Source organism: Poromitra crassiceps, assembly GCF_964638095.1.
Source record: "Poromitra crassiceps genome assembly, chromosome: 9".
Classification (NCBI taxonomy): domain Eukaryota; kingdom Metazoa; phylum Chordata; class Actinopteri; order Beryciformes; family Melamphaidae; genus Poromitra; species Poromitra crassiceps.
Genome location: NC_139630.1, coordinates 40934076 through 40958957, shown reverse-complemented (window position 1 = coordinate 40958957; position 24882 = coordinate 40934076). Strand labels below are relative to the sequence as shown.

At 41.7% G+C, this 24882-nt stretch overlaps 2 protein-coding genes across 3 annotated transcripts; both read right to left on the bottom strand.

Moving 5' to 3' along the window:
* Positions 1 to 101: 101 nt before the first annotated feature.
* On the bottom strand, positions 102 to 9054 carry emc7b (ER membrane protein complex subunit 7b). Its single transcript, XM_083643316.1, has 5 exons — positions 8707 to 9054; positions 7799 to 7918; positions 7524 to 7662; positions 2259 to 2339; positions 102 to 1057 (listed from the first exon to the last, which is right to left on the bottom strand). Exons 1-5 carry the CDS (start codon positions 8940 to 8942, stop codon positions 905 to 907), a joined length of 729 nt encoding a protein of 242 aa, XP_083499442.1. The 5' UTR covers positions 8943 to 9054; the 3' UTR covers positions 102 to 904.
* A 506-nt stretch (positions 9055 to 9560) lies between these two features.
* katnbl1 (katanin p80 subunit B-like 1) lies at positions 9561 to 15119 on the bottom strand. 2 transcript variants are annotated; one of them, XM_083643314.1, is made up of 10 exons: positions 14994 to 15119; positions 13774 to 13892; positions 13581 to 13618; positions 13107 to 13374; positions 12656 to 12771; positions 12522 to 12572; positions 11795 to 11884; positions 11600 to 11704; positions 10269 to 10362; positions 9561 to 10056 (listed from the first exon to the last, which is right to left on the bottom strand). In XM_083643314.1, the coding sequence occupies exons 2-10, from the start codon at positions 13879 to 13881 to the stop codon at positions 10024 to 10026; spliced, it is 903 nt and encodes a 300-aa protein (XP_083499440.1). In that variant the 5' UTR covers positions 13882 to 13892; positions 14994 to 15119; the 3' UTR covers positions 9561 to 10023. The 2 variants fall into 2 exon arrangements, with proteins under 2 accessions (XP_083499440.1, XP_083499441.1); XM_083643315.1 differs by lacking the exon at positions 13581 to 13618.
* Positions 15120 to 24882: the final 9763 nt, after the last annotated feature.

Here is a 24882-nt window from a genome sequence, read left to right as displayed (position 1 = left end):
TTGGCCATACGCAACAATAATAATCAGTGAAAATCTGAAAGAACAGGATGTACCCCCCCCCCCCTTGCCCACATAAAGGAAAACACAGTTGTTAATAGCATTGTAATTTATTTATCTGGGTTTTAAATAAGTTTATCAGTTAAAATTCCATTTATCTTCATTCACAGTCGTATTAATCAGCTCAATTTATCTTTTTATATAAGTTCTCTTTCAGGTTCCGGGAATTGGAAGTGAATTAGCAGCAGTGGAGAATGTACACTGGAGGATTAGCATACACAATTATGTTGAAGCATGAGTACTGGAGTCACAAATAAAGTTTTGAAAAGTATACATCAAATAAAGAATATCTTTTGCATTGAGTTTAAGGGGATTTATCAGTGCAGTAAAGGGAAAAAAATATTAGTTTTGCTCATTCTAATCCTGCATGAGAAATCCAGATGTATAGAGTACCGCAGGGATGCCGTATTTTTGTCGGCTTACCCAGAAATGGCCATTTTCTGAAAATCGCGCATGCGCACACAAAAAACACGCATTTACCTGTATATTATCCTGCTGAACACAAATTTCCACTCCCATAAAATTGTCTTAACCACAGACCTTATATCATGCATTTAACCGAAATCCCCATAGCCTTTTCCCCTTATGAACCATTATGGCGGCGATTTGCTACTTCCGACTCATTCCTGCGGTACTGTATTGGGGGATAAAGAGACCCTCTTAGAAAATAAACTGTACAACAGAACCAAAGCAGGAAAAAAATGAAACACTTAAAAATCGCTTTCTTCCATGGCATGAGCCGTGCTTCTTTAGGCAGAGCGAGGCGAAGCGACACGTATGGTACTACCTCCTCTTGACGGCTGGCCTGCTGCCTTTGCTGCTGCCCCCTGGCTTGCTGGTGGCGGTACTACCTCCTCTTGACGGCCGGCCTGCTACCTTTGCTGCTGCTCCCTGGCTTGCTGGAGGCCTTGGAGCCTCCGGAGAAGAGCTTGGTCATGAACTCGGAGACGTCGGGCAGCTCGGGGTTGGGGTTCAGCATGTTCATGGACTGCTCCATTTCCTGGAGAGGAGGGGGCAAATGTACACAGTTGTAGTTTGAGGACCAGACTGCAAGTAAGGCTAGGGACACAATAAAGCAGTGGTTCTCAAAATGGGGTCTGGGGACCACCAAGGGTCCTTGAGGGGACCCATTATATGGGTCATGGGTTTCATACACTTTCTGTAATAAAAGATCTAAAAGCAAAGATCTTATTAAATGGCAGTCCATAGTCTAATTTGTGTCAGTTTAGGAGTCCTTGGCATGAAAAGGTTTGAGATCCACTGCACTAGAAGATGTAAAATGCTAACTGATTTTGGAAAGGCATTGAATCACACACATGAATAGATGGTTTCACCCATTTCTTTTGTCTCCCAGTCATATTGCTCATATGCTCACACTACACAACAAGGCAAAGACAGGGTATTACACACTTAGTGATACAACTGCCTCATCTCACTGTAAAGTCGGCTCTTGTCGACTACAGGAGGACTTGTTCGATTAAGATTAATTAATTAAACCGGACGGACAAACCTAGTCTTTACTTTGTCACAAACACCCTTTGGCATGCACACACGTGCATGGCCGTGGCCGTGAAATTTGTCCCCCGGGTTTGACCCATCCTGGCTCGTCATCCTCCATGGATCAACTTCTTCCAACCGCCGCTGGTCAGACGACGATCTTCTGCATGTTTTTTGTGGGGGGTTATATATGGAGGAACCCCAGGGAACATGGGGAGAACATGTAAACTCCACACAGAAAGGCCCTTTCGACGAGATAGCCCACCTGGGGGCTGCCGGGGCTATCTCGACTATATCGACTAGTGGTCGTCTTGGCAGCAGCTAATGGGGATCCTTTTAAATAAACAGTTGCACGATGGTGCACAGTTGCTCATGGCGCACAGTTGTCACTGTCAGATGTCACCCGAGCAGTTGTGATGTAATCAGTGATGTCACTCGAACAACTGTGATTGAAGGGCCGATGGCGCACAATTGCCCAACTATGTTGTCAGGGGCACTCCACCCTAGAGATTTCTAGTAACTGAATCGCCTTCTGTGTATTTCTATATGTAAATTGTTTTTTGTGTGTGTTTGTTTGTTCGTTTTTTGGGGTGGGGGGTGGGTTGTATTTGTATATGTGTTGTTTGAAAATTTAATAAAAAGAGTTGTATACTGTATATCCCACTGTTCCGACCATGTGACTCAAGCTATTTGTGTGTGGTTACCTTTCTCATCTCGGGGTCATTGGTGTTGACAACCTTGGGCAGCAGGACGATGATCAGCAGAGGCAGAACCATCATCATCACCTGCAGGAGGAATGGAGATCATGAAGGAGGAAAAGAAACCAGAACTCACGGCTCGTCTTTCCACTAGCATCTGTACGGCATGTTGTGGACGCTTACAAGGGGGACACTGATAAACTATCCTCACTGGCAAACTGACCTCACCAACTTCAAGCACCAACATATCTTCTTAGGAAAATCAATCTAGAGCTGGTTCTCTCATTTTCCTTCTGCAAAATATATTGCATTCCAAGCACTCCACATAATTATATTTAATCCACTTTCCTCTACCAGTGTGGAACAAGCACTCTGATATAGGGGTGCTCCAATCACGTTTTTTTGTGCCACCGATCGCCTATGAGAAATATCTGCATGACGGATCACCGATTGATCACCGATTACCGATTTCTTTATTTTTTAAGCAGCTATAGCAGTCTATTATAGAACAGTTTCTATTATAGAACAGTTTCCATTTTACATGTAGGCCTACATTTCAACCATCAAACTGAAAGTGCAGCACTTTTTTTTTTCCTACATCAATATTTTCTATTAGCCATTTTTACAGAGACCACGCAATATTTCCGTTATGAAAGCCTGCAAATGAGTCAGTGTTGCCCTTTTACACAGAAAATGTTTTTACACAGCGCGAGTAGGCATTCCGGCATGACTTCTATCGTTGCCATGGAGATGTGAACTAGCCTACCTGCTTTTCATTTAATCAATCAAAGTCCTGGTTAAAACTTATGTTTTTCTTTTTTCCTACCTCAATATTTGCATGATGATTGTAAACAAAATCAGTCAGGCTCTAAAACTAAAACTAATGTTAATGAGACGTGGCTATTTCGTAGCTAATGCTACATGTAGCAAGCTAACTGCATTGTAAAGTTACGTTAGAGCTAACCGAACGTAGCCTCGGTGAAGCAGCATGGGTCTCTGACTGACACTCCACAAACTCACTCAGCCTGGATAATTAGTAAATAAACATGTCAAGACATGACGAGCGGAGCTGCAGTCCTCTTGCTCAGCTGCACGGATTACTACAGTACCGTAGTTGCTTCTCCAACAAGGTATTTTATCCTGGTATACATAACAGACACACTTTGTAATGACACCGCTGAGATGTTTCAGGTGTGTTTGCATCATGGGACCATCACCACAACTCCGCTCACGTCTTTTGCATCATCAATCTGTTTTGCAATCGGCGCAAATAAAGCATTATCAGAATTCTCCGATCTCATATTTTAGGGTGAAAATCTGCCGATTCCAATCGCGTGCCGATCGATCAGAGCACCCCAAATCTGATATGAACAAACAGCTGGATTATATTTAATCCACTTTCCTCTACCAGTGTGGAACAATCTGATATGAACAAACAGCTGGACTGCTGGGCCACACATGACCAAATCTTCCCAAAATAATTGAAATATGGATTTGTGCACAACCACCGTACTCTTTATTTATTTTTTATCACTGCACACCAGATGACTGTGTACAATTTTTTATTTGACCTTACTTTAGACAGGTAATCTTATTGAGGCATGGGGTCTCATTCTCAAGAGACCTGGTCATTCTATTAAATCCTGATGGAATATAGGAAGGGAGGGAAGGGAATATAGGAAAGAAGAGCCAAGGCGAGGTCGGTGTTCCAGCAAGACAATAAGCCTGCCACAGGAAGAATGATCAATTGGAAATGCCTCCCACTAATCTGTACTCATTTGACCTGCTGCACTTCTGTTATATACTTCTCTCTACTAGGGATGTCAACAATTAATCGAAGATTGATTGACTGTTGAATACATGAAATTGACTCGATCAAACAACGTGTAGTCTCATATTACATTCTCACTGTCAGTAAATACTGCATTTTCGGAGTATGTTTCAATGAACCCGCCAGAGGGCGCACCTGACAGAATAGAACTATGATGAGCAGTCAGGGGCTGCCGCCAGAGGGCGCACCTGACGCAATATAACTATGACGAGCAGCCATCCTGGGGGCTGCCACCAGAGGGCGCACCTGACGCAATATAACTATGACGAGCAGCCATCCTGGGGGCTGCCACCAGAGGGCGCACCTGACGCAATATAACTATGACGAGCAGCCATCTCGGGGGCTGGAAAGAGGAAAAAGAAAGACGAGAAAGAAGAAAATAATACCACCTGCAAACACTGATTATTCTGTGTACACAAAACAATTGGAACAGAAATGCTCTACCACTTGGGATAAGTTCACTGGCTTCTCGTCTCAGCTGCATCAGCGCAACAAAAGCTCAGTGTTTGCGAGGAAGAGCTGCGACAGTTTAAAGTGAGTTGTAGCCACCTATGTGCTTAAAGCCGACAAATGTATTTAACCCATTGATACCTGATGCAGCATTTGTGTGTGTATCCATTTAAGACCGCGAACGGTTCGCGGTCTTAGAGGGATACGCACACAAATGAGGGATATACACGCAAATGCTGCATCAGGTATCAATGGGTTAATATGTTATCTAGGCTTCTACATTGTTATGTTTCATAGGCCAGAGGTTTTCAAAGTGGGAAGCGGTCCTCCCCGTGGGGGGCTCCAAGCAGTTTCAGGGGGAGGCTCAGTGAATGGAAGTGAAAAAATATACATTAGTTATTAAAAGGAGATATCGATATCATAGAATAGCCTAAATGTGTGTAATTTGGTTAAAGAAATAATTCAGAGATGCAGTAGTTTTGGGGAATTTGACAGTTTTTCCCACTTTTGCAGGGTCAGAAACAAATAATGTCTTCAGGCAGATCTTTTTATTAGGGGTGGGGGAAAAAATCGATTCACCTAAGTATCGCGATTTTTAATGTCACGATTTTTTGGATCGATCTTTTATTCCAGAATCGATAATCGCAAATTAAAAAAAAAAAAAAAAAAAAGATTTTTTTTTTTTTTTTTTTTTTTTTTTTTTTTGGGTGCTTGCAGTCAGGCCACTCACTGAACAGCAGGCCAGGCGCCGCCTACTGGTTTACTAGTGGTTTTATTACTTTATTAGTTAGTCTGAAGTAATAATTACACTTCAGGGTTAAAGTGGGTGCATCTCATTGTAAAATTGGACCCAAATCTGGCTTCAAACGGCCCAAATTTCACGCGCGTTGGCCCATATCGGCCTGGCCTGCTTGGTATCTAATGCCCGGCCTGAATTATGATCCCAGTCCGCCCCTGTTTTTAACTATATCGCCCAGCCCTACTCATGATATATAATATACAGTCTCTAGTGTATGATTCAACTTTTCCCATGTTCTAATCTAGTGTAAAAAAGCAAACAAACTGAAAAAATAAAAGAAAAAAATAAACAAAAATTGCAATAAATCGTAATATCGAATCGCAATAATCGTAGAATCGCAATAATCGTGAATCGCAATATATATCGAATCGGCACCAAAGTATCGTGATAGTATCGAATCGGGAGATAAGTGAATCGGCACAGCCCTACTTTTTATGTATTTGGTGTAGTCTGAAGTACAGTATGTCAAACAGCAATATCAGAAGACTATCTTGGCACAATTGTTGAGTGTCTATGGCAGGCACATCCAAAGTCCGGCCCGGGGGCCAATTGCAGCCCGTGGACCGATTTCAAGTGACCCTCGGCTTGTCTCTCAAAATATACCATTATATGTGGCCCTCCAATCTTGGTTAATCAAGCAAGTTCAATTTGCTTTTTTCCGTTCAGCTAACGATGACAGCACGACCATACAGTTTGTAGTAGGGATGTCAGTGTACACGTGTAACCGGATAGTAAATCATAGCCATTTAGAAAAATCAATAACCGACTACCCATCTTTTTTTGTGTCCTTTTAAATAACGTTTTTAAATAAAGTTTTGACAATGACTTTACTGTGTTTTGGACTCGCAATCATTCATTTCTCATCAAAAATAAACTGTTTAGAGGTGATAATGCTGCCTGTAAGCTACAGATGACGCCAACGTTACACTATTTAGTGCAGTAACGTTGCACGTAATGGACGCATGGCCGATGTGATGCGGTGGTCACAATGTAATGTTAATAAAGCGGGCGAGACCTGGTGGGGAAACCTTGGACAATTTTGTGACTTGAAAACTCACATCGTTCCAGAAGTACCCGCAAGCGATATTTTTTTTCCCATGATGGCGAAGGCTAGGCCCGCAACTGTAATGACAGCGAATGTTGCTGCTACTTCTGCTCTGGACCAGACAACGAGTTCAACCAAGAGGGAACAAACACACAGAACATCGCTGCTGTCTATAGGTTTGGGAGGTATTTGAATGGCGACAGTGCCCGCTAGCGATTATATAGCGCAAATGCTTAAAAAAAATAAAATAAAAACAACAACCGGTTAACCGGTTACACGCTGCCAAAAGGTCTCGTGTACACGTTTAGAAAATGTTGTAACCGTTGACATCCCTAGTTTGTAGACAAGCACAAAGTAGGAACAGCACAGGCAGAACTAATGTTTTCAGATGGTAAACAAAATCCTTAACAGTACAATTGTATTGTACTAGAAATCTCACACGCTATGAGCAGCTGGCCTCCCGGTATTTTCACATGATCTAATCTGGCCCCCATTCAAAAAAGTTGGACACCCCTGGTCTATGGGATCAAATAGCATAATCATGATCCCATAGGCCAGGGATACTCAACTTACTTTGCCCGGGGGCCACTTTCGTGAAACGATAGAAGGCCAGGGGCCAGTTAATAAACAAACAATATACATTTTTCTGTAGCGGATTGTATGTTTTTGGGGTGTCAGCTGGAGTTTAGTCTGACAGTTAGGTTAGTTAGTTAGGTTTAAGTTAGTTAGGTTAAGTACATACATAAGTGCCTGGGTAGTGAGCAGATGGCGGTATTTGACAATTTAGCAGCTAAATCATATATTATTGAAAGATATTCCATATTCCGGACTGAAATAGTATAACAGAAGTGGAGTATTGGCCAGAATGACATGAACATTTGGACACTTATTCAGCGGGTATCTTGCATGTTGCGTTCAGGTGCACTGTAAAAAAAAATATATATATATATATATATATATATTTTTTTTTTTTTTTGCTATTCCAAATGTGGCCCTGGGGGCCACATGCGGAATTGAGTGAGGGGGGCTCCTTATTCCAAGCTGTGACCCGTGGGGAGGCCCATAGTCTCACACTTTGATAACCCCTGTCATAGGCTATGCAATGTTGTAGGAATATGCAATATGTTGCTGCTGTGGAAATTTTACCATGGGATTCATGAGGAAGTCAGTCCAGCCCCAGGTCTCCCTCTTCATGAAGTAGGTGTGTGGGCCGGAGGACCTAATCTGCAGAGGATATGGCTGGCGGATCACTTCGGACGTCTTGATGTGGTTCACAAGACGCGCCCTGTGAAATGACACGCAGTTCTACGTTACAAGTTGCCATCGAGCCCCTACAAGGGTGCACATAGGATGGCTCAAGGAGCATGTGATGCAATTCATGTGTGCGCCTCTGTGGTTTCCCCTCATATTAAAGGCCTTACCTCATTTTCCCTCTGGACGTGATATCAACACGGACTGATTCAAATCTATATGCAGGGGTAATGATTTCCACAACGTAGGATCCTGAAGGGACGTCATTCACAGCGAAACTGCCGTCAGTTCTGTGAAAACAGGTGGTGACAAATGACAATCCAAAATATGCCTCTTTACCACACAGGTGACATTCATTCCATCAGGATGTTTTATGACACTCGATAGGAAGGGATGTCTGTGCTCATGTTATGAGCTCATGTCATTATTGCTTAGGGTAAACTGGTTGAAAGGCCCTGCCTGGTCACATCCAAATCATGAAAGACCAGTCTGCACAGGTTTGGATACTTGCTGGAAATCCTTAGCTCGTATCATACGAACGAATTTCAAACAACTTTAAAAATATAATAATACTGTAATAATAAATAAAACGCCTACCATTAAATTATTTGGCATAATTTCCTTATACCTCTGCTAAATGATTGGGTCTGAGAACAACAAGCATGATTTACAGTGTTGGTTGTTTGATTCATTGATGTGAATTCACCCCCCACCTCCCCTCGTTTACTGAGTTTGCCTGATTCACCGTTTCTCCTTTGGCAAGGTTTGTTATAGCCCCGTTCTGGCTCCTTTCCGGGTAGACGTCTACCCGGAAAGAGTCAGAACGGGGCTAGGTTTGTTATTAAAACAGGTAACGTTGGGCTGCTACGTGGTTGAACGGCAGGAGTTTGTTATAAAATCACCCATACGTATAATTAATTACAATGTTGCTGCCCAGTCGCGACCTGCCCGGTGTCTGCCAGACCAGCAGCTAACGTTAATGGAATGCTAGCAGAAGTACATTCACATGCGCTAGCTAAGCTAACGGAAGATAGCTTAGCTGGCTAGCTAGCTACCAGGCAGGACTCTGATCTCATACCTCAAAAAGCCGACGTATTCCTCGCCTTCCACCAGGACTCGGGCTGTGGAGACCCAGTCTTGTGTCTTCAGCCCCGGCACTATCGCCCTGCCCTCAATCTTAAAGCGCTCTCCGTTGGGCTGTGTGGACACACCTGTGCTGCTAGGCCCCACGTCCATGTCAGAGAAACAGCACACCAGGCCCAGCGTAGCCTGCAGACACATCCACAACAGCGCTATCCTCTCCCTGTGCAACATTCTCCTCGATCTGTGCTCCACTAAATATACCTTTAACTAACGCTAGATGTTTGTCAACATGTAACCGGGAGCAGTTTCGGTGACCAGCGGCAGGATCTTTAGCATCAGCTGTCTCCGCAGAAGATGACGTCACTTAAAAAAAAACTTTATTGTACAAACTGAAGGGACAACCCGGAAACATGGTAACTGAAGTGCCCAAGCAAGCAGCCACTCAACATATCACTGCAGCAACTAAACGGTCTACTATATTGCAGTAATATAATAAAATAATGTCATTAACATTTCAAAGCAGTAATTCTTTCCTGATTTGTGTACTGACTGTCCTGATGATGACCACAAATAACCAGGACGTAGTGGGGGTGGGGTAAACCCAAGTGAACAGAGTTTACCCACCTCTATGAAATTAGGCTGAGTTTACTCATCTATTTTCTGATCAACTGTATCAATCAATGAGGGGAAACAAGGTGGGTAGTTTACCCACCCCTGGTCACAACAAACTAATGTACCCTTGTACATAACATTACTAAACAATAAATGCAGTGTTTTTTAAATTAAGTTTTGATTTTTAGCAAATTTATTAAAAAGAAAATTAAAAGAATCACTGTATCTACAGGCAAACATCATTGGAAGAGGCCAAATGGAAACAAGAAGAGCTCTAATAACTTAAGACTGTTGTAGTTCCAGGTTCTTGATTCAGAAAAACCCGGGCGCAAGGGGGCATCCATGACAGCCACGCGTGCATTTGCATTCCATGGCATAGAGTGGTGTGGTGAGAACGAGCTTGGCACTTCACAGAGCGCCCGACCCGCTCTCATGGAGGTCCGCTGTATGCCCCTTCAAAAGACAATCCACTTCAATGTGAAGCAGCAATTTCCTGTTTTGTTTGCAGAAGGTTCTGTCACCCTCATCCTTAATTGGCTCCAACTTGGGAGTTGCCTGAATTGTCAAGTTCAGTCCCAGTAAGAGGTTTGAGTGGCAGAATGAAACCAGTCCTTTTCTCTGGCACCATTATCAGTTTCAAACACAGCCAGTAGTAACCAGGCAGTAGTGGTCACATCCTCAGTGCTACATTGACAAATTGTCAGCGCAGTTGTGATAGATAAGCCTCGATGGCCTGAAACAAGAAGTTAAGATGTCGCATTAGTTTTCTTTACTGACAAACATTCATCACAGATTAAAAAAGGTTTTTGTAAATTATATTATCACGCTTAAATGTAATTAAAACTAAAAACAAGGTGTTGTTTTGGCTTCCTGGAACTATTACGTGAAACTTCAAAATTTGATGTCTTTCACAGGTTTGCAGTTATGTACAAACACTGATCTCACCTTTGCCATTTGGCCTGTAGTTCCTGGAACTAAACATAAGTGCGCTCCCTCCTTCCACAAGTCCTTCAGTCGCTGCTTCATGACTTCAACATTCCTGCAAACAAACATCCAAGCAGAGTTTTCCCATGACAATGTGTGCCGAGTAGGGATGTAGGCAGCTACCAATAACCGATATTAACATTGCTGTTATGGTCGATAACTGATATTTACCGATGTAGATATGATCTGTATAATCTATGTATAATGATCTGTTTTCTCTCATTATGAAATTTTTTGATGATACTAATAACCAATATTAACATTGCTGTTATTTCGCTCATCGGACCGATACGATATTAAAAAATGACTAACTTCGGCAGATACGATATGATAGTCGATATATCGTGCATCCCTAGTGCCAAGTCTGTGCAAGGGGACTTTAGAGCAGCTCCCTCCTGCCCATTTTCACATGATGTAAACACCTAATGGGCTGGTTCAGGTTTATTAAGACTGTATAGAAAACATCCATCTGGACATCCCATTTTGTTACTTCAAATAGATCTATCATACAGACATCTCTGCTTTGAAGCAGACATGGGGGCTTGGACTTGAGTCTCACTTAAGTCACAGTGAGTTGAGACTTGTCCTTAAAAGACTTGAGACTCGACTCAAAGTCAAGATTTGGGACTCGTGAACAATCTACATTTATTTTTTGGGTGTATTAATAATGTCTACAATAATGTCATCTAATCAATGCTGTATGCTAATAAATTAGATAAAGGAGTGAGGATAATACAGTACATGTATTGAATTCCTTAGTTTTAGCTATGCAGTGTTCTAAGCAGCAGACCAGATGGCACGCGGCAGATGATAACAGCACTCATATACGGTACATAAGAAACTTGAGACTTGACTTGGACTCTAGCTCAAAGACTTTAGACTTGACTTGGACTTGCAAAAAATCATTTAGCAGACGCTTTTATCCAAAGCGACTTACAAGTAAATGTTGTCAAGAGTAGTGAAATCAACTGTGCAACAGTCTGCATCAGCCAAGACCTTTTTAAAGCAATAAGTAGCATTTGTCAATACTTGAAGGCATCTCTGCTTTGAAGTCAGTCAAACCCCACCCACTAAAGTATAATAGGATTTTGCCAGATTAATACCAAAACACATGTTACTTTTAGACCCAACTCATTCACATAAAGGTGCAGAAATTATACGATCATCTATTCACCTAAAGTTCTTGAGTCTGATTAGCAAGCAGAGAACAAGGTTTTCCAAACCGTCTTGCGTCTTGGAGATGTTATAGGATGTACTGTATATTTGGTTGTATTTAAGGATGAGGTGCTCACCTGTCTTCTGAGCAACTGTCCTGCAGGCGTTTGTTATTAGTGGAAAGTTCTGGCCACCATTTCCTGATGATGGACTGAACCCAGTGTAAACCCACCATGATGTGTCTGTAAACAGCACACAAACAAGTCAGGTAGTCAAAACAACATCTCAAAGAAAGCTAGAGTTCACATCGGCAATTCCTCATAGAGACTTACTCTTCATGTTTACTGGCAAGAATCACTTTCACTTGGGGTAGAAGGTCAACACAGCAGCCAAGCGATATACATGGTGCTTCCTCTTGAAGGCTGGAGACAGACAAGACAAACAGAATTTACATTATTTGTAAATAAGTCATGGCTAGATGCTGTCATGATGGGAGGTAGGGGGCCTATGGTTCTGCCTCATGTTTACAAATTGTGGTCTGCAATTAATCACTGGATGATTTATTTAAGATTTATTTCAAGGGACGGATGCTGAATACATAGACTGATTAACAATGACAGTGATCATTAACTTAAGGTTGGAGAAAACGCCAACATTAAACCTGGACATCAGCTATCATACAGGAAAGGGTGCATCCTATAAACTAATTAACATGTGCATGAATGGCTGTCCTGTTCTGCCCATTCCACTTGACTTTAGTTTTCACTCTTCAGCTGATTTGCATTTTGGGGGGAAACATGTTCCGTGTTGTAAGTAATCCTTCACTTATGAATGTTCTCAATACATCGTCTGATAGAGACAAAACATTTTTTTTAACTCATTTGGCACTTGGAGGATGTTGTGCGCGCTGAAGTATTTTTTTAATACCACTAAACTCTATTCAGATTCTGACACTATTATTTAGGCTAATATAGGCCTGTAGCATTATGCAGTCCAGTCATGGTAGGTGAAGCTGCACGGTTCCGGTTTGGAAAACACATGAAAGCAGTTGAGACTCACTTGTTTGTTATGACAGGCAGGCAGTCCAGCAGCACGCCTGTGTCTTGTATTCTGGGAAAGGAAACACATTATTGAAGATAAAGCAGGCTCATGTGCAAAGACTGTCCAAACTTAATGAGGTGTAATTTTTTTACCTGATTAGGTACGCCACTAATTCACTAGCATTTCGTCGCCATAGTGTCAGAGCTACATTTAACCGGAGATTCCTTCCAAAAAGTACATGAGTCATAGCTTCATGGTCCTTTGATAGCTGTGGGAAAAATAAACATTGAACAGAGGGACTTCACTGGCTAGTAGAATGTTAACATTTGACCTAACATTGTGACTCATGGTTCATACAGACATTACAAAATGGAATTTAAGGACTTTCAAGCACATTTTTTTTCATTTTCAAGGATTTCACGCAAATCAAATAATTGATTTTCAAATCTAAATTCGGCACAAAAAAGGGCATCACATTTGCATTATATTACATTTTGTCTTTAACAAGTTAATTCTACTATCAATCTTGTGAATGGGGCGGGAAAATATTTGTCTAAAGATTGCTTTGACTTTGAATGTAAGCATCAGGTTCGACTCTCTCACCTCAGCAAATTCGCTGTACTTGGAGCTGCCCCCCGCCATCTTGGAGGTCTCTGCAGAGTTCACAGGGAGCCCGCAGTTATCATTGTAGTGAATGCCCCGCATGTCTTCGGAGCACGTCAGCTCATTTTCTTTGTTGGCCATGCCAGGGGCACGGGCCCGGGCTGCACGCTTTACGCTCACCCCCCTCAACGGAAAGTGCTGCCTCTTGCAATATGACACTCGTTTCGCTTTGCCTGGACCGTGAACTCCACAATAATTCACTTGGAATCTGCCAAGAGAAAAGTCAAGATGAGCCGAATGGAAAGCTGTCACAGTAGAGTAAAGCATAATACAGTATACATGGCCGATGATATGGTGCTCATGGTTATGGAAAGGTGCCCTGATGGTCCAGTGATTGACAGTGATTATCTGTGGGATAATGTTACAGACAGTGATTATGATTGAACAGATGATTCCCATGTGGATCAGACTCACCTGTCTTTATCTAATTCTTCCTTATTTAAAATATCCACCTAAAACAAAAGGATAGGGGATAAGGCCACTTCTACTGTCTTTACTACTGCAATGCCACTACTATTCCACTTTGTAGTCACCAGATTTTTAGACACAGCTCCAACATTATTTACACAATAGACCATGAAGGTATTTTCTCTGCACATGCACCCACCTGCTTCATGTTCACCTCAGCGGCAAGATGCAGACTGGGTCGCAGAAGGCCATGGGGTGGTTTATTCTTAAGGAATTCCTGACGCCGATCACGCTTTCTAGCGGCCATAATAATGGACACTGTAGGACAGATATAAGGGACACTGTAGGACAGATATAATGGACACTGTAGGACAGATATAATGGACACTGTAGGACAGATATAAGGGACACTGTGGGACAGATATAATGGACACTGTAGGACATATATAAGGGACACTGTGGGACAGATATAAGGGACACTGTAGGAAAGATATAATGGACACTGTAGGACATATATAAGGGACACTGTAGGACAGATATAAGGGACACTGTAGGACAGATATAAGGGACACTGTGGGACAGATATAATGGACACTGTAGGACAGATATAATGGACACTGTAGGACAGATATAATGGACACTGTAGGACAGATATAATGGACACTGTTGTAGGCCATATATAAGGGACACTGCCTGGGATGATATAATGGACATTGTAGGACAGATATAAGGGACACTGTTGTAGGCCATATATAAGGGACACTGCCTGGGATGATATAATGGACATTGTAGGACAGATATAAGGACACTGTAGGATTTACATTAATGGGCAAGTTCAAGTTCATAAGCACAACTTTCCAGACTGACAGCGATCCATGGCCTAGCATAACGTTAGCTCGTGTATGAGACATGCATTCTGAGATGCAGCAGGGTTCGACAATGTCATTTCAAAGACTGGTGTAAAAACATGAAAAATTAGCTGTTTGTAAACAACACCTAATAGCGACGAAGGCGTTGGCTAACTGCGATGCGAGCTATGAGTGACGTTAACTAGCAAGTTTAGAAACAAGTTGCAGCCACAGCCACGTTCATTAACGTCACCTTATCTGTTGATTAGCGCTAATTTGTCACCAATCTTACCAACATATCAGACGGAATGACATTTGGAGGCGTGTAGAATTGCGCTGTTTCCTGTCTCGAATGAAGGCGACTACGTTAGCTAACGTTAGTTAGCCTTTATGCTATCTATCGAGGATATCTGTAACTAACGTTAGCGTTAGCAGAGCTTGCCTGGGCCGCTAATGCGAGTTAGCAAGCTAGTTAGCATCCAACTCAGGAAACATATGTATGGCTTGGCTTGATAAATGTCGTTCGGGCATTAGTTTCACAATTCCAACAATTCCAAATAACGTTACCAACCGTCTCATTGTGAAGTGTGTTGAAGTCTCCTCAGGTGTAACGTTGTAATTCCAAAAGGCGAAACTTTTTGTCAACCCAGACACAGCTTGTCTCTCTCCTCGTATGCTAGTTCGCCAATCGCCATACTCAGTTGTACCATTCAAATACACCTCCAGCAGAGGATTGTGGGGTTTGGTGTTTTCGCGACGGGAGGAGCACCCTTGGCACAGGTTGGTCTGTCTGCTGATGGTCTGCTGGCTAAATAATTATTTCTGATCCTAGTGCGCCCCCCTGTGGAAAATATGAAGCAACGCCACACAGAAGGTTTAGGGTTTAGACTAGAGGTCATGGTGGGGTATCAGTATCATATCTGATTTTTAAAACAACAATGACCTCCAACAAATGCTTTTGATATTTTATAATGTTATTAAAACAGTCATATTACTGGAGACAGTTAAAATAAAAGTATCATGTAATAATAATAATAATAATAAAGATGACTGGTCAGGTGAGGTAGCCTATGATCTCTGACCTTGTCAACTTTTCACAACCAGAACCTTGCCAGCTTTACCTGACTTATTCAAGATTCAAGAATTATGTTAAGATTTATGACTTATGTTGACTGTTCAACCCCATCTTTTTCTATAAAGGAAAAGCAGAATCAAGAAAGTGAAGTAGATGGAGAAGAGCTGTGGATGGAGTCCTAGCTGTAGACCAAAAGCAGACTATTTTCAGCCATTTCTCAATCCACACAGCACACACATTTTGAACCTTCTCCTTCACAAAAGCTGTACTGACTTTTATTATTATTACTATTATTATTATGACTATGATTATGATGACTGTGATTATGATTATGATTATGATGATTATTATTATTATTATGAGTTTTGAGTTGGCAAGTAGGAGCTTACAGTTAGAACCAACATAGTCTGAGTGGCCATATAGCCTATTTTAATGTTAAAACCAAAATTTAATATTTTTAACTAGCCTGTATAAAATATTGTTGCATATTGTGTTTTGCAGTTCTTTTTGTATGGAGAGCTCAGTAACTGTTTTGACAGTGAAAACATGTATTCACAGTCACACTGCTATGAAATTAACATCAGCAAAACCAGACTTGGTTGGCAATCTGCTGTAATTTAGAAGCATGTTTTGATATGTAACTAGAAACAGTGTGCAGCTCCTTTCTAGCCTACCATGCCTCGTCCTCGTCATCCTTCCCCGTCACCTCCTCATCGCTTATTTCTGCCATACCTCGGTTTTCCCTGGAGGTCTCGGTCGTTTTGTGGGCTCGCAGATGCAGCGCAACACAAGTGGTCTCCAATAGAGTGATATACTTTGCACCTTTGGCCTTCCACTATCTTCCTCTGAAATTCCATCATTCTGATGATTGTGCAGAGTGAATTTTCATGGCATGGTTTAGGCTGGCTGAAACCCTCTGAGGGCAAGGTCAATGTCAAAAAACACAAAGTCATTCTGAGTGAGCATGTTCATCTTATTGTGAAGCATTTGTGTCCTGATGGGAGTGGGGAAGTATGGTGTTAAATCCCTCCAGCGGGGTTCACCAAGCTCGCAGAATCCATGCCCAAGCACAATGAAGCAGCTTAACATCCTATTACAACACTTTATTTTGGCGGTTACTTGCAGTCCATTTGAAATTGGTCTTTTGCCTCAGACAGCCACAAAAATGAAAATGCCTAGCGGCTGTTTGGGTTGTGTGTTCAGCTGCAGACTGATTCTTGGTCATCATAAACACAAACATACCAGTTCTTTGGAAATAGAAATTAAAATAAATACATGCGAAATGTCAAATGATTGTGCTGTTTGTGCATATGAGCAACATCCAAACAAAATGTCCCAATAGGTTCAGGGAAGCACAACTGTATTCTGGCAAATCTGGTGAATTGTATTATGCAGTGGTAGGAAACCTTTTTGGACAAATACTTTGAAACTGTAATTCACCAAACTACTAGCTGCATCACAAAGGATTTCAATTACTTTTATTTAAACCACCCTGAAACAATGTAGATTGTCAAACCAACAATGCTTTTAAAAAGTAGTCGAGCACATCTAATTTATATTAATTAGATTGCTTGCACGCAGCTTGTTGAGTATGCCAGTTACTGTGCTGCAATAAAGGCAACATACACATGCAAAAACTGTAGAAATAGCCAACTTGCATGAGGTTTCTATTGCATGTTGTAATGCTTGTTGTTTAGCCTTATTGTGCGTTTAATTTCCTTCCAGCATGTTGTAAAAATCTTTCACAGCGGACACTGTCCATTTTTAAAAGCCTAGCACACATGAAACAAACAAATGACACTTAATAAAGGATACCAGTAGCCCGTTTGTTTCATCTGGGCTATGCTTTTTAAAAATGGACATTCATCATCTGCTGTCAGAGATTTTTACAACATGCTGGCAGGAAATTAGAAGACAAGCACAATAAAGACAACCTCGTATAGCCGGATGCACTTAATTCACATTTTTACAATGTGTTAGGTTGCTGAAAACACATAGCCTACTGAAACTCAATTTAAAGTGGTAATCTTGCAAGCTCATAATCTCTTTGATTTTGTCTCTTCTTTGTTGTGGTGTCCTGCACTGCTGTTCCCAAATATCACCTGTCAATCAAACAGTGTATCAATGGGGCATATGGGTAGTGTAGCAGTAGATTCCCTATACCTACCAACACAAGGGTCACAGGTTAGCGCCCCCACGCTAACACCGGATGCCAGATGAAGCTAAGCTCTCACATTTATTTTCAAAAAGTAAGGCTCATGTTTATGAGAAATGGTCCTGTACACTTGAATCATGATCATTGAATGTTTGTCTGATTCATATTTTAATGTTTCCCCAAATGTCTGATAACATCAGTAGCTTAGCTTGTTAGCTGATGTAAAGCGGACATTTTGCCCATGTTAATCCCACGTGTATCACTCACTACACTATTATTGGTTTTTAATAATAACAACTTAATAATTACTATCTAGCTCTGAAAGCAGAATTATATGAAACATAATGACAAACAGACAACTAGTAGCCTACAACTATTATAACTAATTAGAATTAGAATTGTATTACACAAACTGTATTCTTTGCTAGCTCTCGCGGGCCACATACAATTTTCTGCAGTCTCATTCTTCTCTGAAGCCTTCATTTCCAAGTCTCTGCTCAAACTATCTGTTTTCACAAACAAGTCCAACGAATTGTGTCCGGCATCTGCAATTAAACAGGAGAAAGATGGAAGCACATATAAGACACTTAATGTGGTTGGAGTCAGATATACTTTACTGTACAATGGTGGTTTTGTAACATATAGCAGAACACAAGCCAATCTGCTCAACATATGCTAGTCATTATAGTGTGCATTCTCGCTGTGATACGAATTAGCAAACAGATGTTTTAGTTTAAAATTGAGGATTTGATGATTGAAAGTGTAATGCAATTTCACTGTAGTGTAACCCACAGCCAGCTACTAACGTGTACCTTATGCTCTGCATTTGATAGAATAAAATACTATGTACTGTACAAGCACAACAAGGTCCTGAAATCCATAGACCACAGGCCAAATCACAATGTCCATTCAAAACATCATACTTTATAGCCCATTCAAAATGGATTATGGATGCATGAATCTAATATCTAACTCAAATAATATACTGAAGCTTCTATGTAATTTAATCACACATCACTCATGTCTAGAAGGGTAAAAGCGGTAAATAACCTGCCCTGACCGCCCAAGGTCCAGACTTCATGTTTAGAAATATCTTAATCCCACTATACAAATAGTGTCAGAGGAACAATGTTGCTGCCGATGGAATTATCTGAGTGATTTCATACAGCTTTTCTTCCTTTGTGGCAACAACATATTTGAACATAAATGTCTGTACAGCATGCAATAAAGTGTTATCATTCAACTGAAATTCATGCTCCACCATACATCAGCTCAAGAATGGCATTTGAGAGGGAACAGACTGTGCTGCTCATCTCTCTTCCAACACCCCTGGTCCTTTTTCGTAAACAGTGTCTCTAGAAACTGAATTAGAAATAAACATGGACCGGTAAATCAGATTTTCTCAGACAAAGGCAGCCACCCACAAAGTCAGTAAGAGTATTAGGAGATTCCGATACACAAAGAAGGATTTGTATGTCAAGGTTTCATCCGGATGAAAAACAGAATGCTTGTTTGAGCCTATGGGTGTTGAAAATGGAGCAGGATTGTTTTCTGAGGTGCAGGCAAAATTCCCTTCATATTTAGGTGAGGATAAGACCTCCTAAGCAGGATGTGCTTAGTTCTCAGCAGCATAGCATGACTTGCAATGGCAGCTTTCAAAACAGACTTTTCTTCAGTGAATTCATGGAGCTATAGGCTACTGTAGCTACAGTATGCCATACAGCCTTACACTCTTTGTACAAAATCAGTAGACAAAAAGCAGCCAAATAAAAACCAATAATACCAACACCAACTTTGGATTACTAAAAGATTAATCTTCATATTGCTAACTTTGTAATGCTACTGTATGCTAAAGCACCATACAGCACAATCTAGCTGGCTTAGGTCCAGACAACATCTCGGCTAATCTCTATAAATAGATAACTGCCTATGAGATGTCGTCGGACTGTAAAGAATTTTAGTTATCAGACTAGACTCTGGGTGCCCAGATTGCATATAGGCTAAGGTGCCCAGTGGGCAAGTGACGTCCTTTAAATCTCCTCTTTTGCTATGGATTTGAGTTTCACCATCACTGTAATGTCACTGAAAATATCCACACCAAACCAATGTGTTTAGTGTTTAATTAATTGGTCTGAGTGTCTTGCAGTTACAGTCAAGTCCAGGCTACACAGCCTGAACTGTGAACTTGTGAAGTCCGTATGCAGCACTTTACAGGTAAAGATGCAGAAGCCAACACATTGAAGCAGCTCCTACCCCAGGGACAGACCACAAACCAACCAATCCGTGTGTCCTGGTGGCTCACCTGGTAGCACGCATACCACAAAGGCTCGGTCCTTTGTCCTTCCATCCCCTCTCTCTCTCCCCACCTTTCCTGTCTGCCTACTGTCCTATATAAAATAAAGGCGAAATGCCCATACATAATCATAAAAAAATACCAAACCTAATCTGCTACTTTCCCTTATCAAGAGAAACCATTGGACACGCTGTAACCAATCAACGTTTCTCCCTAATCTTTCTTTTCCTGCCTCTTCCCCTCTTTGGCAAAGCCCTCAGATCAAGGCGGGGGTGAAAGAACGGTAGCCTGTTGCCCTTGGCTGTAGTTCCAGCCATCAGAGCCTAATGTGGGTAATTGTGTTTATATTACGTAAGGCTGTTTAGAGGTGCCTCACACACAGCATCTCTGTTCTCAGAGCGGCTCTGTGCCACGGCCAAGGATTTGGGAACCTCGTCCCCAGACCAGATCAAAGGGATGGCAAAGATCTCAGGAAGGGAAAGGTGGCAGAGATCTCAGCATTCCTGTCATATGCTTCAGGGACGGACGCCCACGAGGGAGTCGCCCCAACTCTGTCCGTCCAACTGAGCGCTGTTCTGGCTCGCCTGCACTGCTGTGAGGTTCCCTAGGGAATGGTCTCTCTGCCGACCCTCTGTTGAAGTCATCGTATCATCTTCAATAGGTCCTTTGAACTATGTTGTACATCATAGGTTTTCAAAGTGGGAGGCAGGCCTCCCAGTTTCAGGGGAGGCTCAGTGAATGGAAGTGAAACAACATTACATTAGTTATTGCATTGGTTATCAAAAGAAGACCACATAGAATAGTGTAAATGTGTGTGATTTGGTTAAAGAGATAATTCAGAGATACAGTAGTTTTGTGGAACTCCCCCCCCCCACACACAAATGTATTCTGGTGTGGTTTCCTATGTCAAACAGCAATATCATGCTATCTTGTCTACGGGTTCAAATAACATTGGCTAATCATGATCCCGTAGGCATCCCACAGGAACTAGGGGTGGGGGGGCATCTTTTTCCAAGCTTTGTCTGAGGGGAGGCCCACAGTCGCAGACTTTGAAAACGTGTTGTAGGCCTAACAGTACATCTTCTCATGAGGTCGCGGCACAAGACGACCGTCAGAGACAGACACTGTTGAAGTCATCCTTTTGAAGTCTTGCTGTCCACCACGCATCAGCTGAACGCTGACTGTGGGAATGTTTCTATGCTGCTGTTAGATAATCAGGCAGCAGTGGCTCTATTGAAGTTGTTTGGCCTTGTTTAGATTTGATCTGGCATGACTCAGGCAGCAAAACTCCATTTTGGAGTAACACTCAAACACATTCTCTGTGTACCGTTTGGTTTCCTAATGGCAAGGAAGAGAAGCTGCTTGGGAAAAGGGAAAAAGTTGGCACGGGCACTGTAATGTCCCAAGTCTGTCTACAATTAGGGACTGCCTTTGATTTGTTAATGTCATGTGACTACACAGACAAACTGTTAGTTAATGTCATGTGAACGAAACATAGACTATGCAGACAAACACGTTAGTTCATCCCACAGATTTAGATATCCATTTCCCCTCCGCAATCAATTGGTGTTCTGAAGCTTTCTAGGACATTTAGATGAACCAAGAGTACATGGAATATCCCGGCTTTGTTTTGTAATGTGAGAGTGTCACATGTTGTTTAGCCTGTCTTGTTTGTTTTGTGTCTTGTTTGTTTTGTCATGTGAGTGTCACATGTTGTTCAGCCTGTCTTGTTTGTTTTGTGTCTTGTTTGTTTTGTCATGTGAGTGTCACATGTTGTTCAGCCTGTCTTGTTAGTTTTGTCATGTGAGAGTGTCACATGTTGTTCAGCCTGTCTTGTTTGTTTTGTCATGTGAGTGTCACATGTTGTTCAGCCTGTCTTGTTTGTTTTGTGTCTTGTTTGTTTTGTCATGTGAGTGTCACATGTCGTTCAACCTGTCTTGTTAGTTTTGTCATGTGAGAGTGTCACATGTTGTTCAGCCTGTCTTGTTTGTTTTGTGTCTTGTTTGTTTTGTCATGTGAGTGTCACATGTTGTTCAGCCTGTCTTGTTTGTTTTGTGTCTTGTTTGTTTTGTCATGTGAGTGTCACATGTCGTTCAACCTGTCTTGTTAGTTTTGTCATGTGAGAGTGTCACATGTTGTTCAGCCTGTCTTGTTTGTTTTGTCATGTGAGAGTCACATGTTGTTCAGCCTGTCTTGTTTGTTTTGTCATGTGAGAGTGTCACATGTCGTTCAACCTGTCTTGTTTGTTTTGTCATGTGAGTGTCACATGTTGTTCAGCCTGTCTTGTCTGTTTTGTCATGTGAGTGTCACATGTTGTTCAGCCTGTCTTGTCTGTTTTGTCATGTGAGTGTCACATGTTGTTCAGCCTGTCTTGTCTGTTTTGTCATGTGAGAGTGTCACATGTTGTTCAGCCTGTCTTGTTTGTTTTGTCATGTGAGTGTCACATGTTGTTCAGCCTGTCTTGTCTGTTTTGTCATGTGAGAGTGTCACATGTTGTTCAGCCTGTCTTGTTTGTTTTGTCATGTGAGTGTCACATGTCGTTCAACCTGTCTTGTCTGTTTTGTCATGTGAGAGTGTCACATGTTGTTCAGCCTGTCTTGTTTGTTTTGTCATGTGAGTGTCACATGTTGTTCAGCCTGTCTTGTTTGTTTTGTGTCTTGTTTGTTTTGTCATGTGAGTGTCACATGTTGTTCAGCCTGTCTTGTTTGTTTTGTGTCTTGTTTGTTTTGTCATGTGAGTGTCACATGTTGTTCAGCCTGTCTTGTTTGTTTTGTCATGTGAGTGTCACATGTTGTTCAGCCTGTCTTGTTTGTTTTGTCATGTGAGTGTCACATGTTGTTCAGCCTGTCTTGTTTGTTTTGTCATGTGAGTGTCACATGTTGTTCAGCCTGTCTTGTTTGTTTTGTCATGTGAGAGTGTCACATGACGTTCAACCTGTCTTGTTTGTTTTGTCATGTGAGAGTGTCACATGTCGTTCAACCTGTCTTGTTTGTTTTGTCATGTGAGTGTCACATGTTGTTCAGCCTGTCTTGTTTGTTTTGTCATGTGAGAGTCACATGTCGTTCAGCCTGTCTTGTTTGTTTTGTCATGTGAGAGTCACATGTCGTTCAGCCTGTCTTGTTTGTTTTGTCATGTGAGAGTGTCACATGTCGTTCAACCTGTCTTGTTTGTTTTGTCATGTGAGTGTCACATGTCGTTCAACCTGTCTTGTTTGTTTTGTCATGTGAGAGTGTCACATGTTGTTCAGCCTGTCTTGTTTGTTTTGTCATGTGAGAGTGTCACATGTTGTTCAGCCTGTCTTGTTTGTTTTGTCATGTGAGTGTCACATGTCGTTCAGCCTGTCTTGTTTGTTTTGTCATGTGAGAGTCACATGTCGTTCAGCCTGTCTTGTTTGTTTTGTCATGTGAGAGTGTCACATGTCGTTCAACCTGTCTTGTTTGTTTTGTCATGTGAGTGTCACATGTCGTTCAACCTGTCTTGTTTGTTTTGTCATGTGAGTGTCACATGTTGTTCAGCCTGTCTTGTTTGTTTTGTCATGTGAGTGTCACATGTTGTTCAGCCTGTCTTGTTTGTTTTGTCATGTGAGAGTGTCACATGACGTTCAACCTGTCTTGTTTGTTTTGTCATGTGAGAGTGTCACATGACGTTCAACCTGTCTTGTTTGTTTTGTCATGTGAGTGTCACATGTTGTTCAGCCTGTCTTGTTTGTTTTGTCATGTGAGAGTCACATGTCGTTCAGCCTGTCTTGTTTGTTTTGTCATGTGAGAGTCACATGTCGTTCAGCCTGTCTTGTTTGTTTTGTCATGTGAGAGTGTCACATGTCGTTCAACCTGTCTTGTTTGTTTTGTCATGTGAGTGTCACATGTCGTTCAACCTGTCTTGCTCTGTTTAACTTGGTTTGCAACTCCAGGATGAAGTGCTGATTTATCCCAGCCTCTAGATTGGGGCTGTCACCATATCATATTTTCACTACACGATTATCATGGCCAAAATAATTGATGATAATGATATTATTACAATAGATATGGATAATATTAATGATGATAATAATAATAATAATAATAATAATAATAATAATAATACTATCAGTCAAATTAATGTTTAACTTTATTGTGTGGTTTGTCTTTGACACCAAGCCATATTCTCAATAAAATGTCAACTTAATGGAATCATATAGACCTCATTATAACTTCAAGGCTGGCAGACAGATCTAGGTATTTATAATCCAGTGCACAGCGATATCCAGGATCAACACTTATTTTTATTAATAGATTACATTACATTACCTTAAAAAGCAAGAAGGAGCGAACAATGCATTTCACATATTGCTTCATCAGTCTAAAATAAATTTTTAAATGTTCACAAACCACTTTGACAAAAACTGGCAGACCCCCTGCAGTACCTCTGCGGACCCCCGCCCCGCTTGAAGACCACTGGTCTATTACAGGGGAGGCACATTTGGATGAGTGGCAGATCTCGTTTGTTATGCTGAGTCAGGACACACAACTTTCCATGTAGGTGGCCCTTTACAGCAAACAGATGCCGAAGGCAGGCATCTGCCTCGTCCTCATGAGTGCTTCTCCCTCCACTAGATGGCGATGTTCCTCTGTGGCTGGCGTGCATCTGGCTGGCTGTCTTCACTGAGGACTTGGTGCCCAGTGGCTGTGGGATTCAGGGCTCAGTCCTTGGAAGGTCTTGCAAAGTTTTTTTTTTTTTTTTTTTTCAAAACTTTTCTTTTTTTTACACAGGCGCAGGGCTGCCAGGGTCTCCATCCCTGAGGAGCTACAACTTCTACTTGGAGAAAGTCAGTGCACAGAATGAAAGAGAAAGGCTGGCTGCTTATGGGACAAACTATGAAAGGGATCCTGCAGGGAAAAGGAATTCTTTTGTGGTGTGAGCTTTTATAGGCCCTTAAGATTCTTTATGGGGTTTGAACA

Excerpts from the sequence above, each read along its gene's own strand:
- emc7b (XM_083643316.1), bottom strand. The coding sequence starts at position 8,942 with ATGTTGCACAGGGAGAGGATAGCGCTGTTGTGGATGTGTCTGCAGGCT. Across the intron at positions 7,663-7,798 it reads ACGTCCAGAGGGAAAATGAG|GGCGCGTCTTGTGAACCACA; the intron begins GTAAGGCCTTTA and ends GTCATTTCACAG. Across the intron at positions 1,058-2,258 it reads ATGACCCCGAGATGAGAAAG|GAAATGGAGCAGTCCATGAA; the intron begins GTAACCACACAC and ends CCTCCTCTCCAG.
- katnbl1 (XM_083643314.1), bottom strand. The coding sequence starts at position 13,881 with ATGGCCGCTAGAAAGCGTGATCGGCGTCAGGAATTCCTTAAGAATAAA. Across the intron at positions 13,619-13,773 it reads CTGAGGTGAACATGAAGCAG|GTGGATATTTTAAATAAGGA; the intron begins GTGGGTGCATGT and ends CTTTTGTTTTAG. Across the intron at positions 10,057-10,268 it reads CTACAGGCCAAATGGCAAAG|GCCATCGAGGCTTATCTATC; the intron begins GTGAGATCAGTG and ends TTCTTGTTTCAG.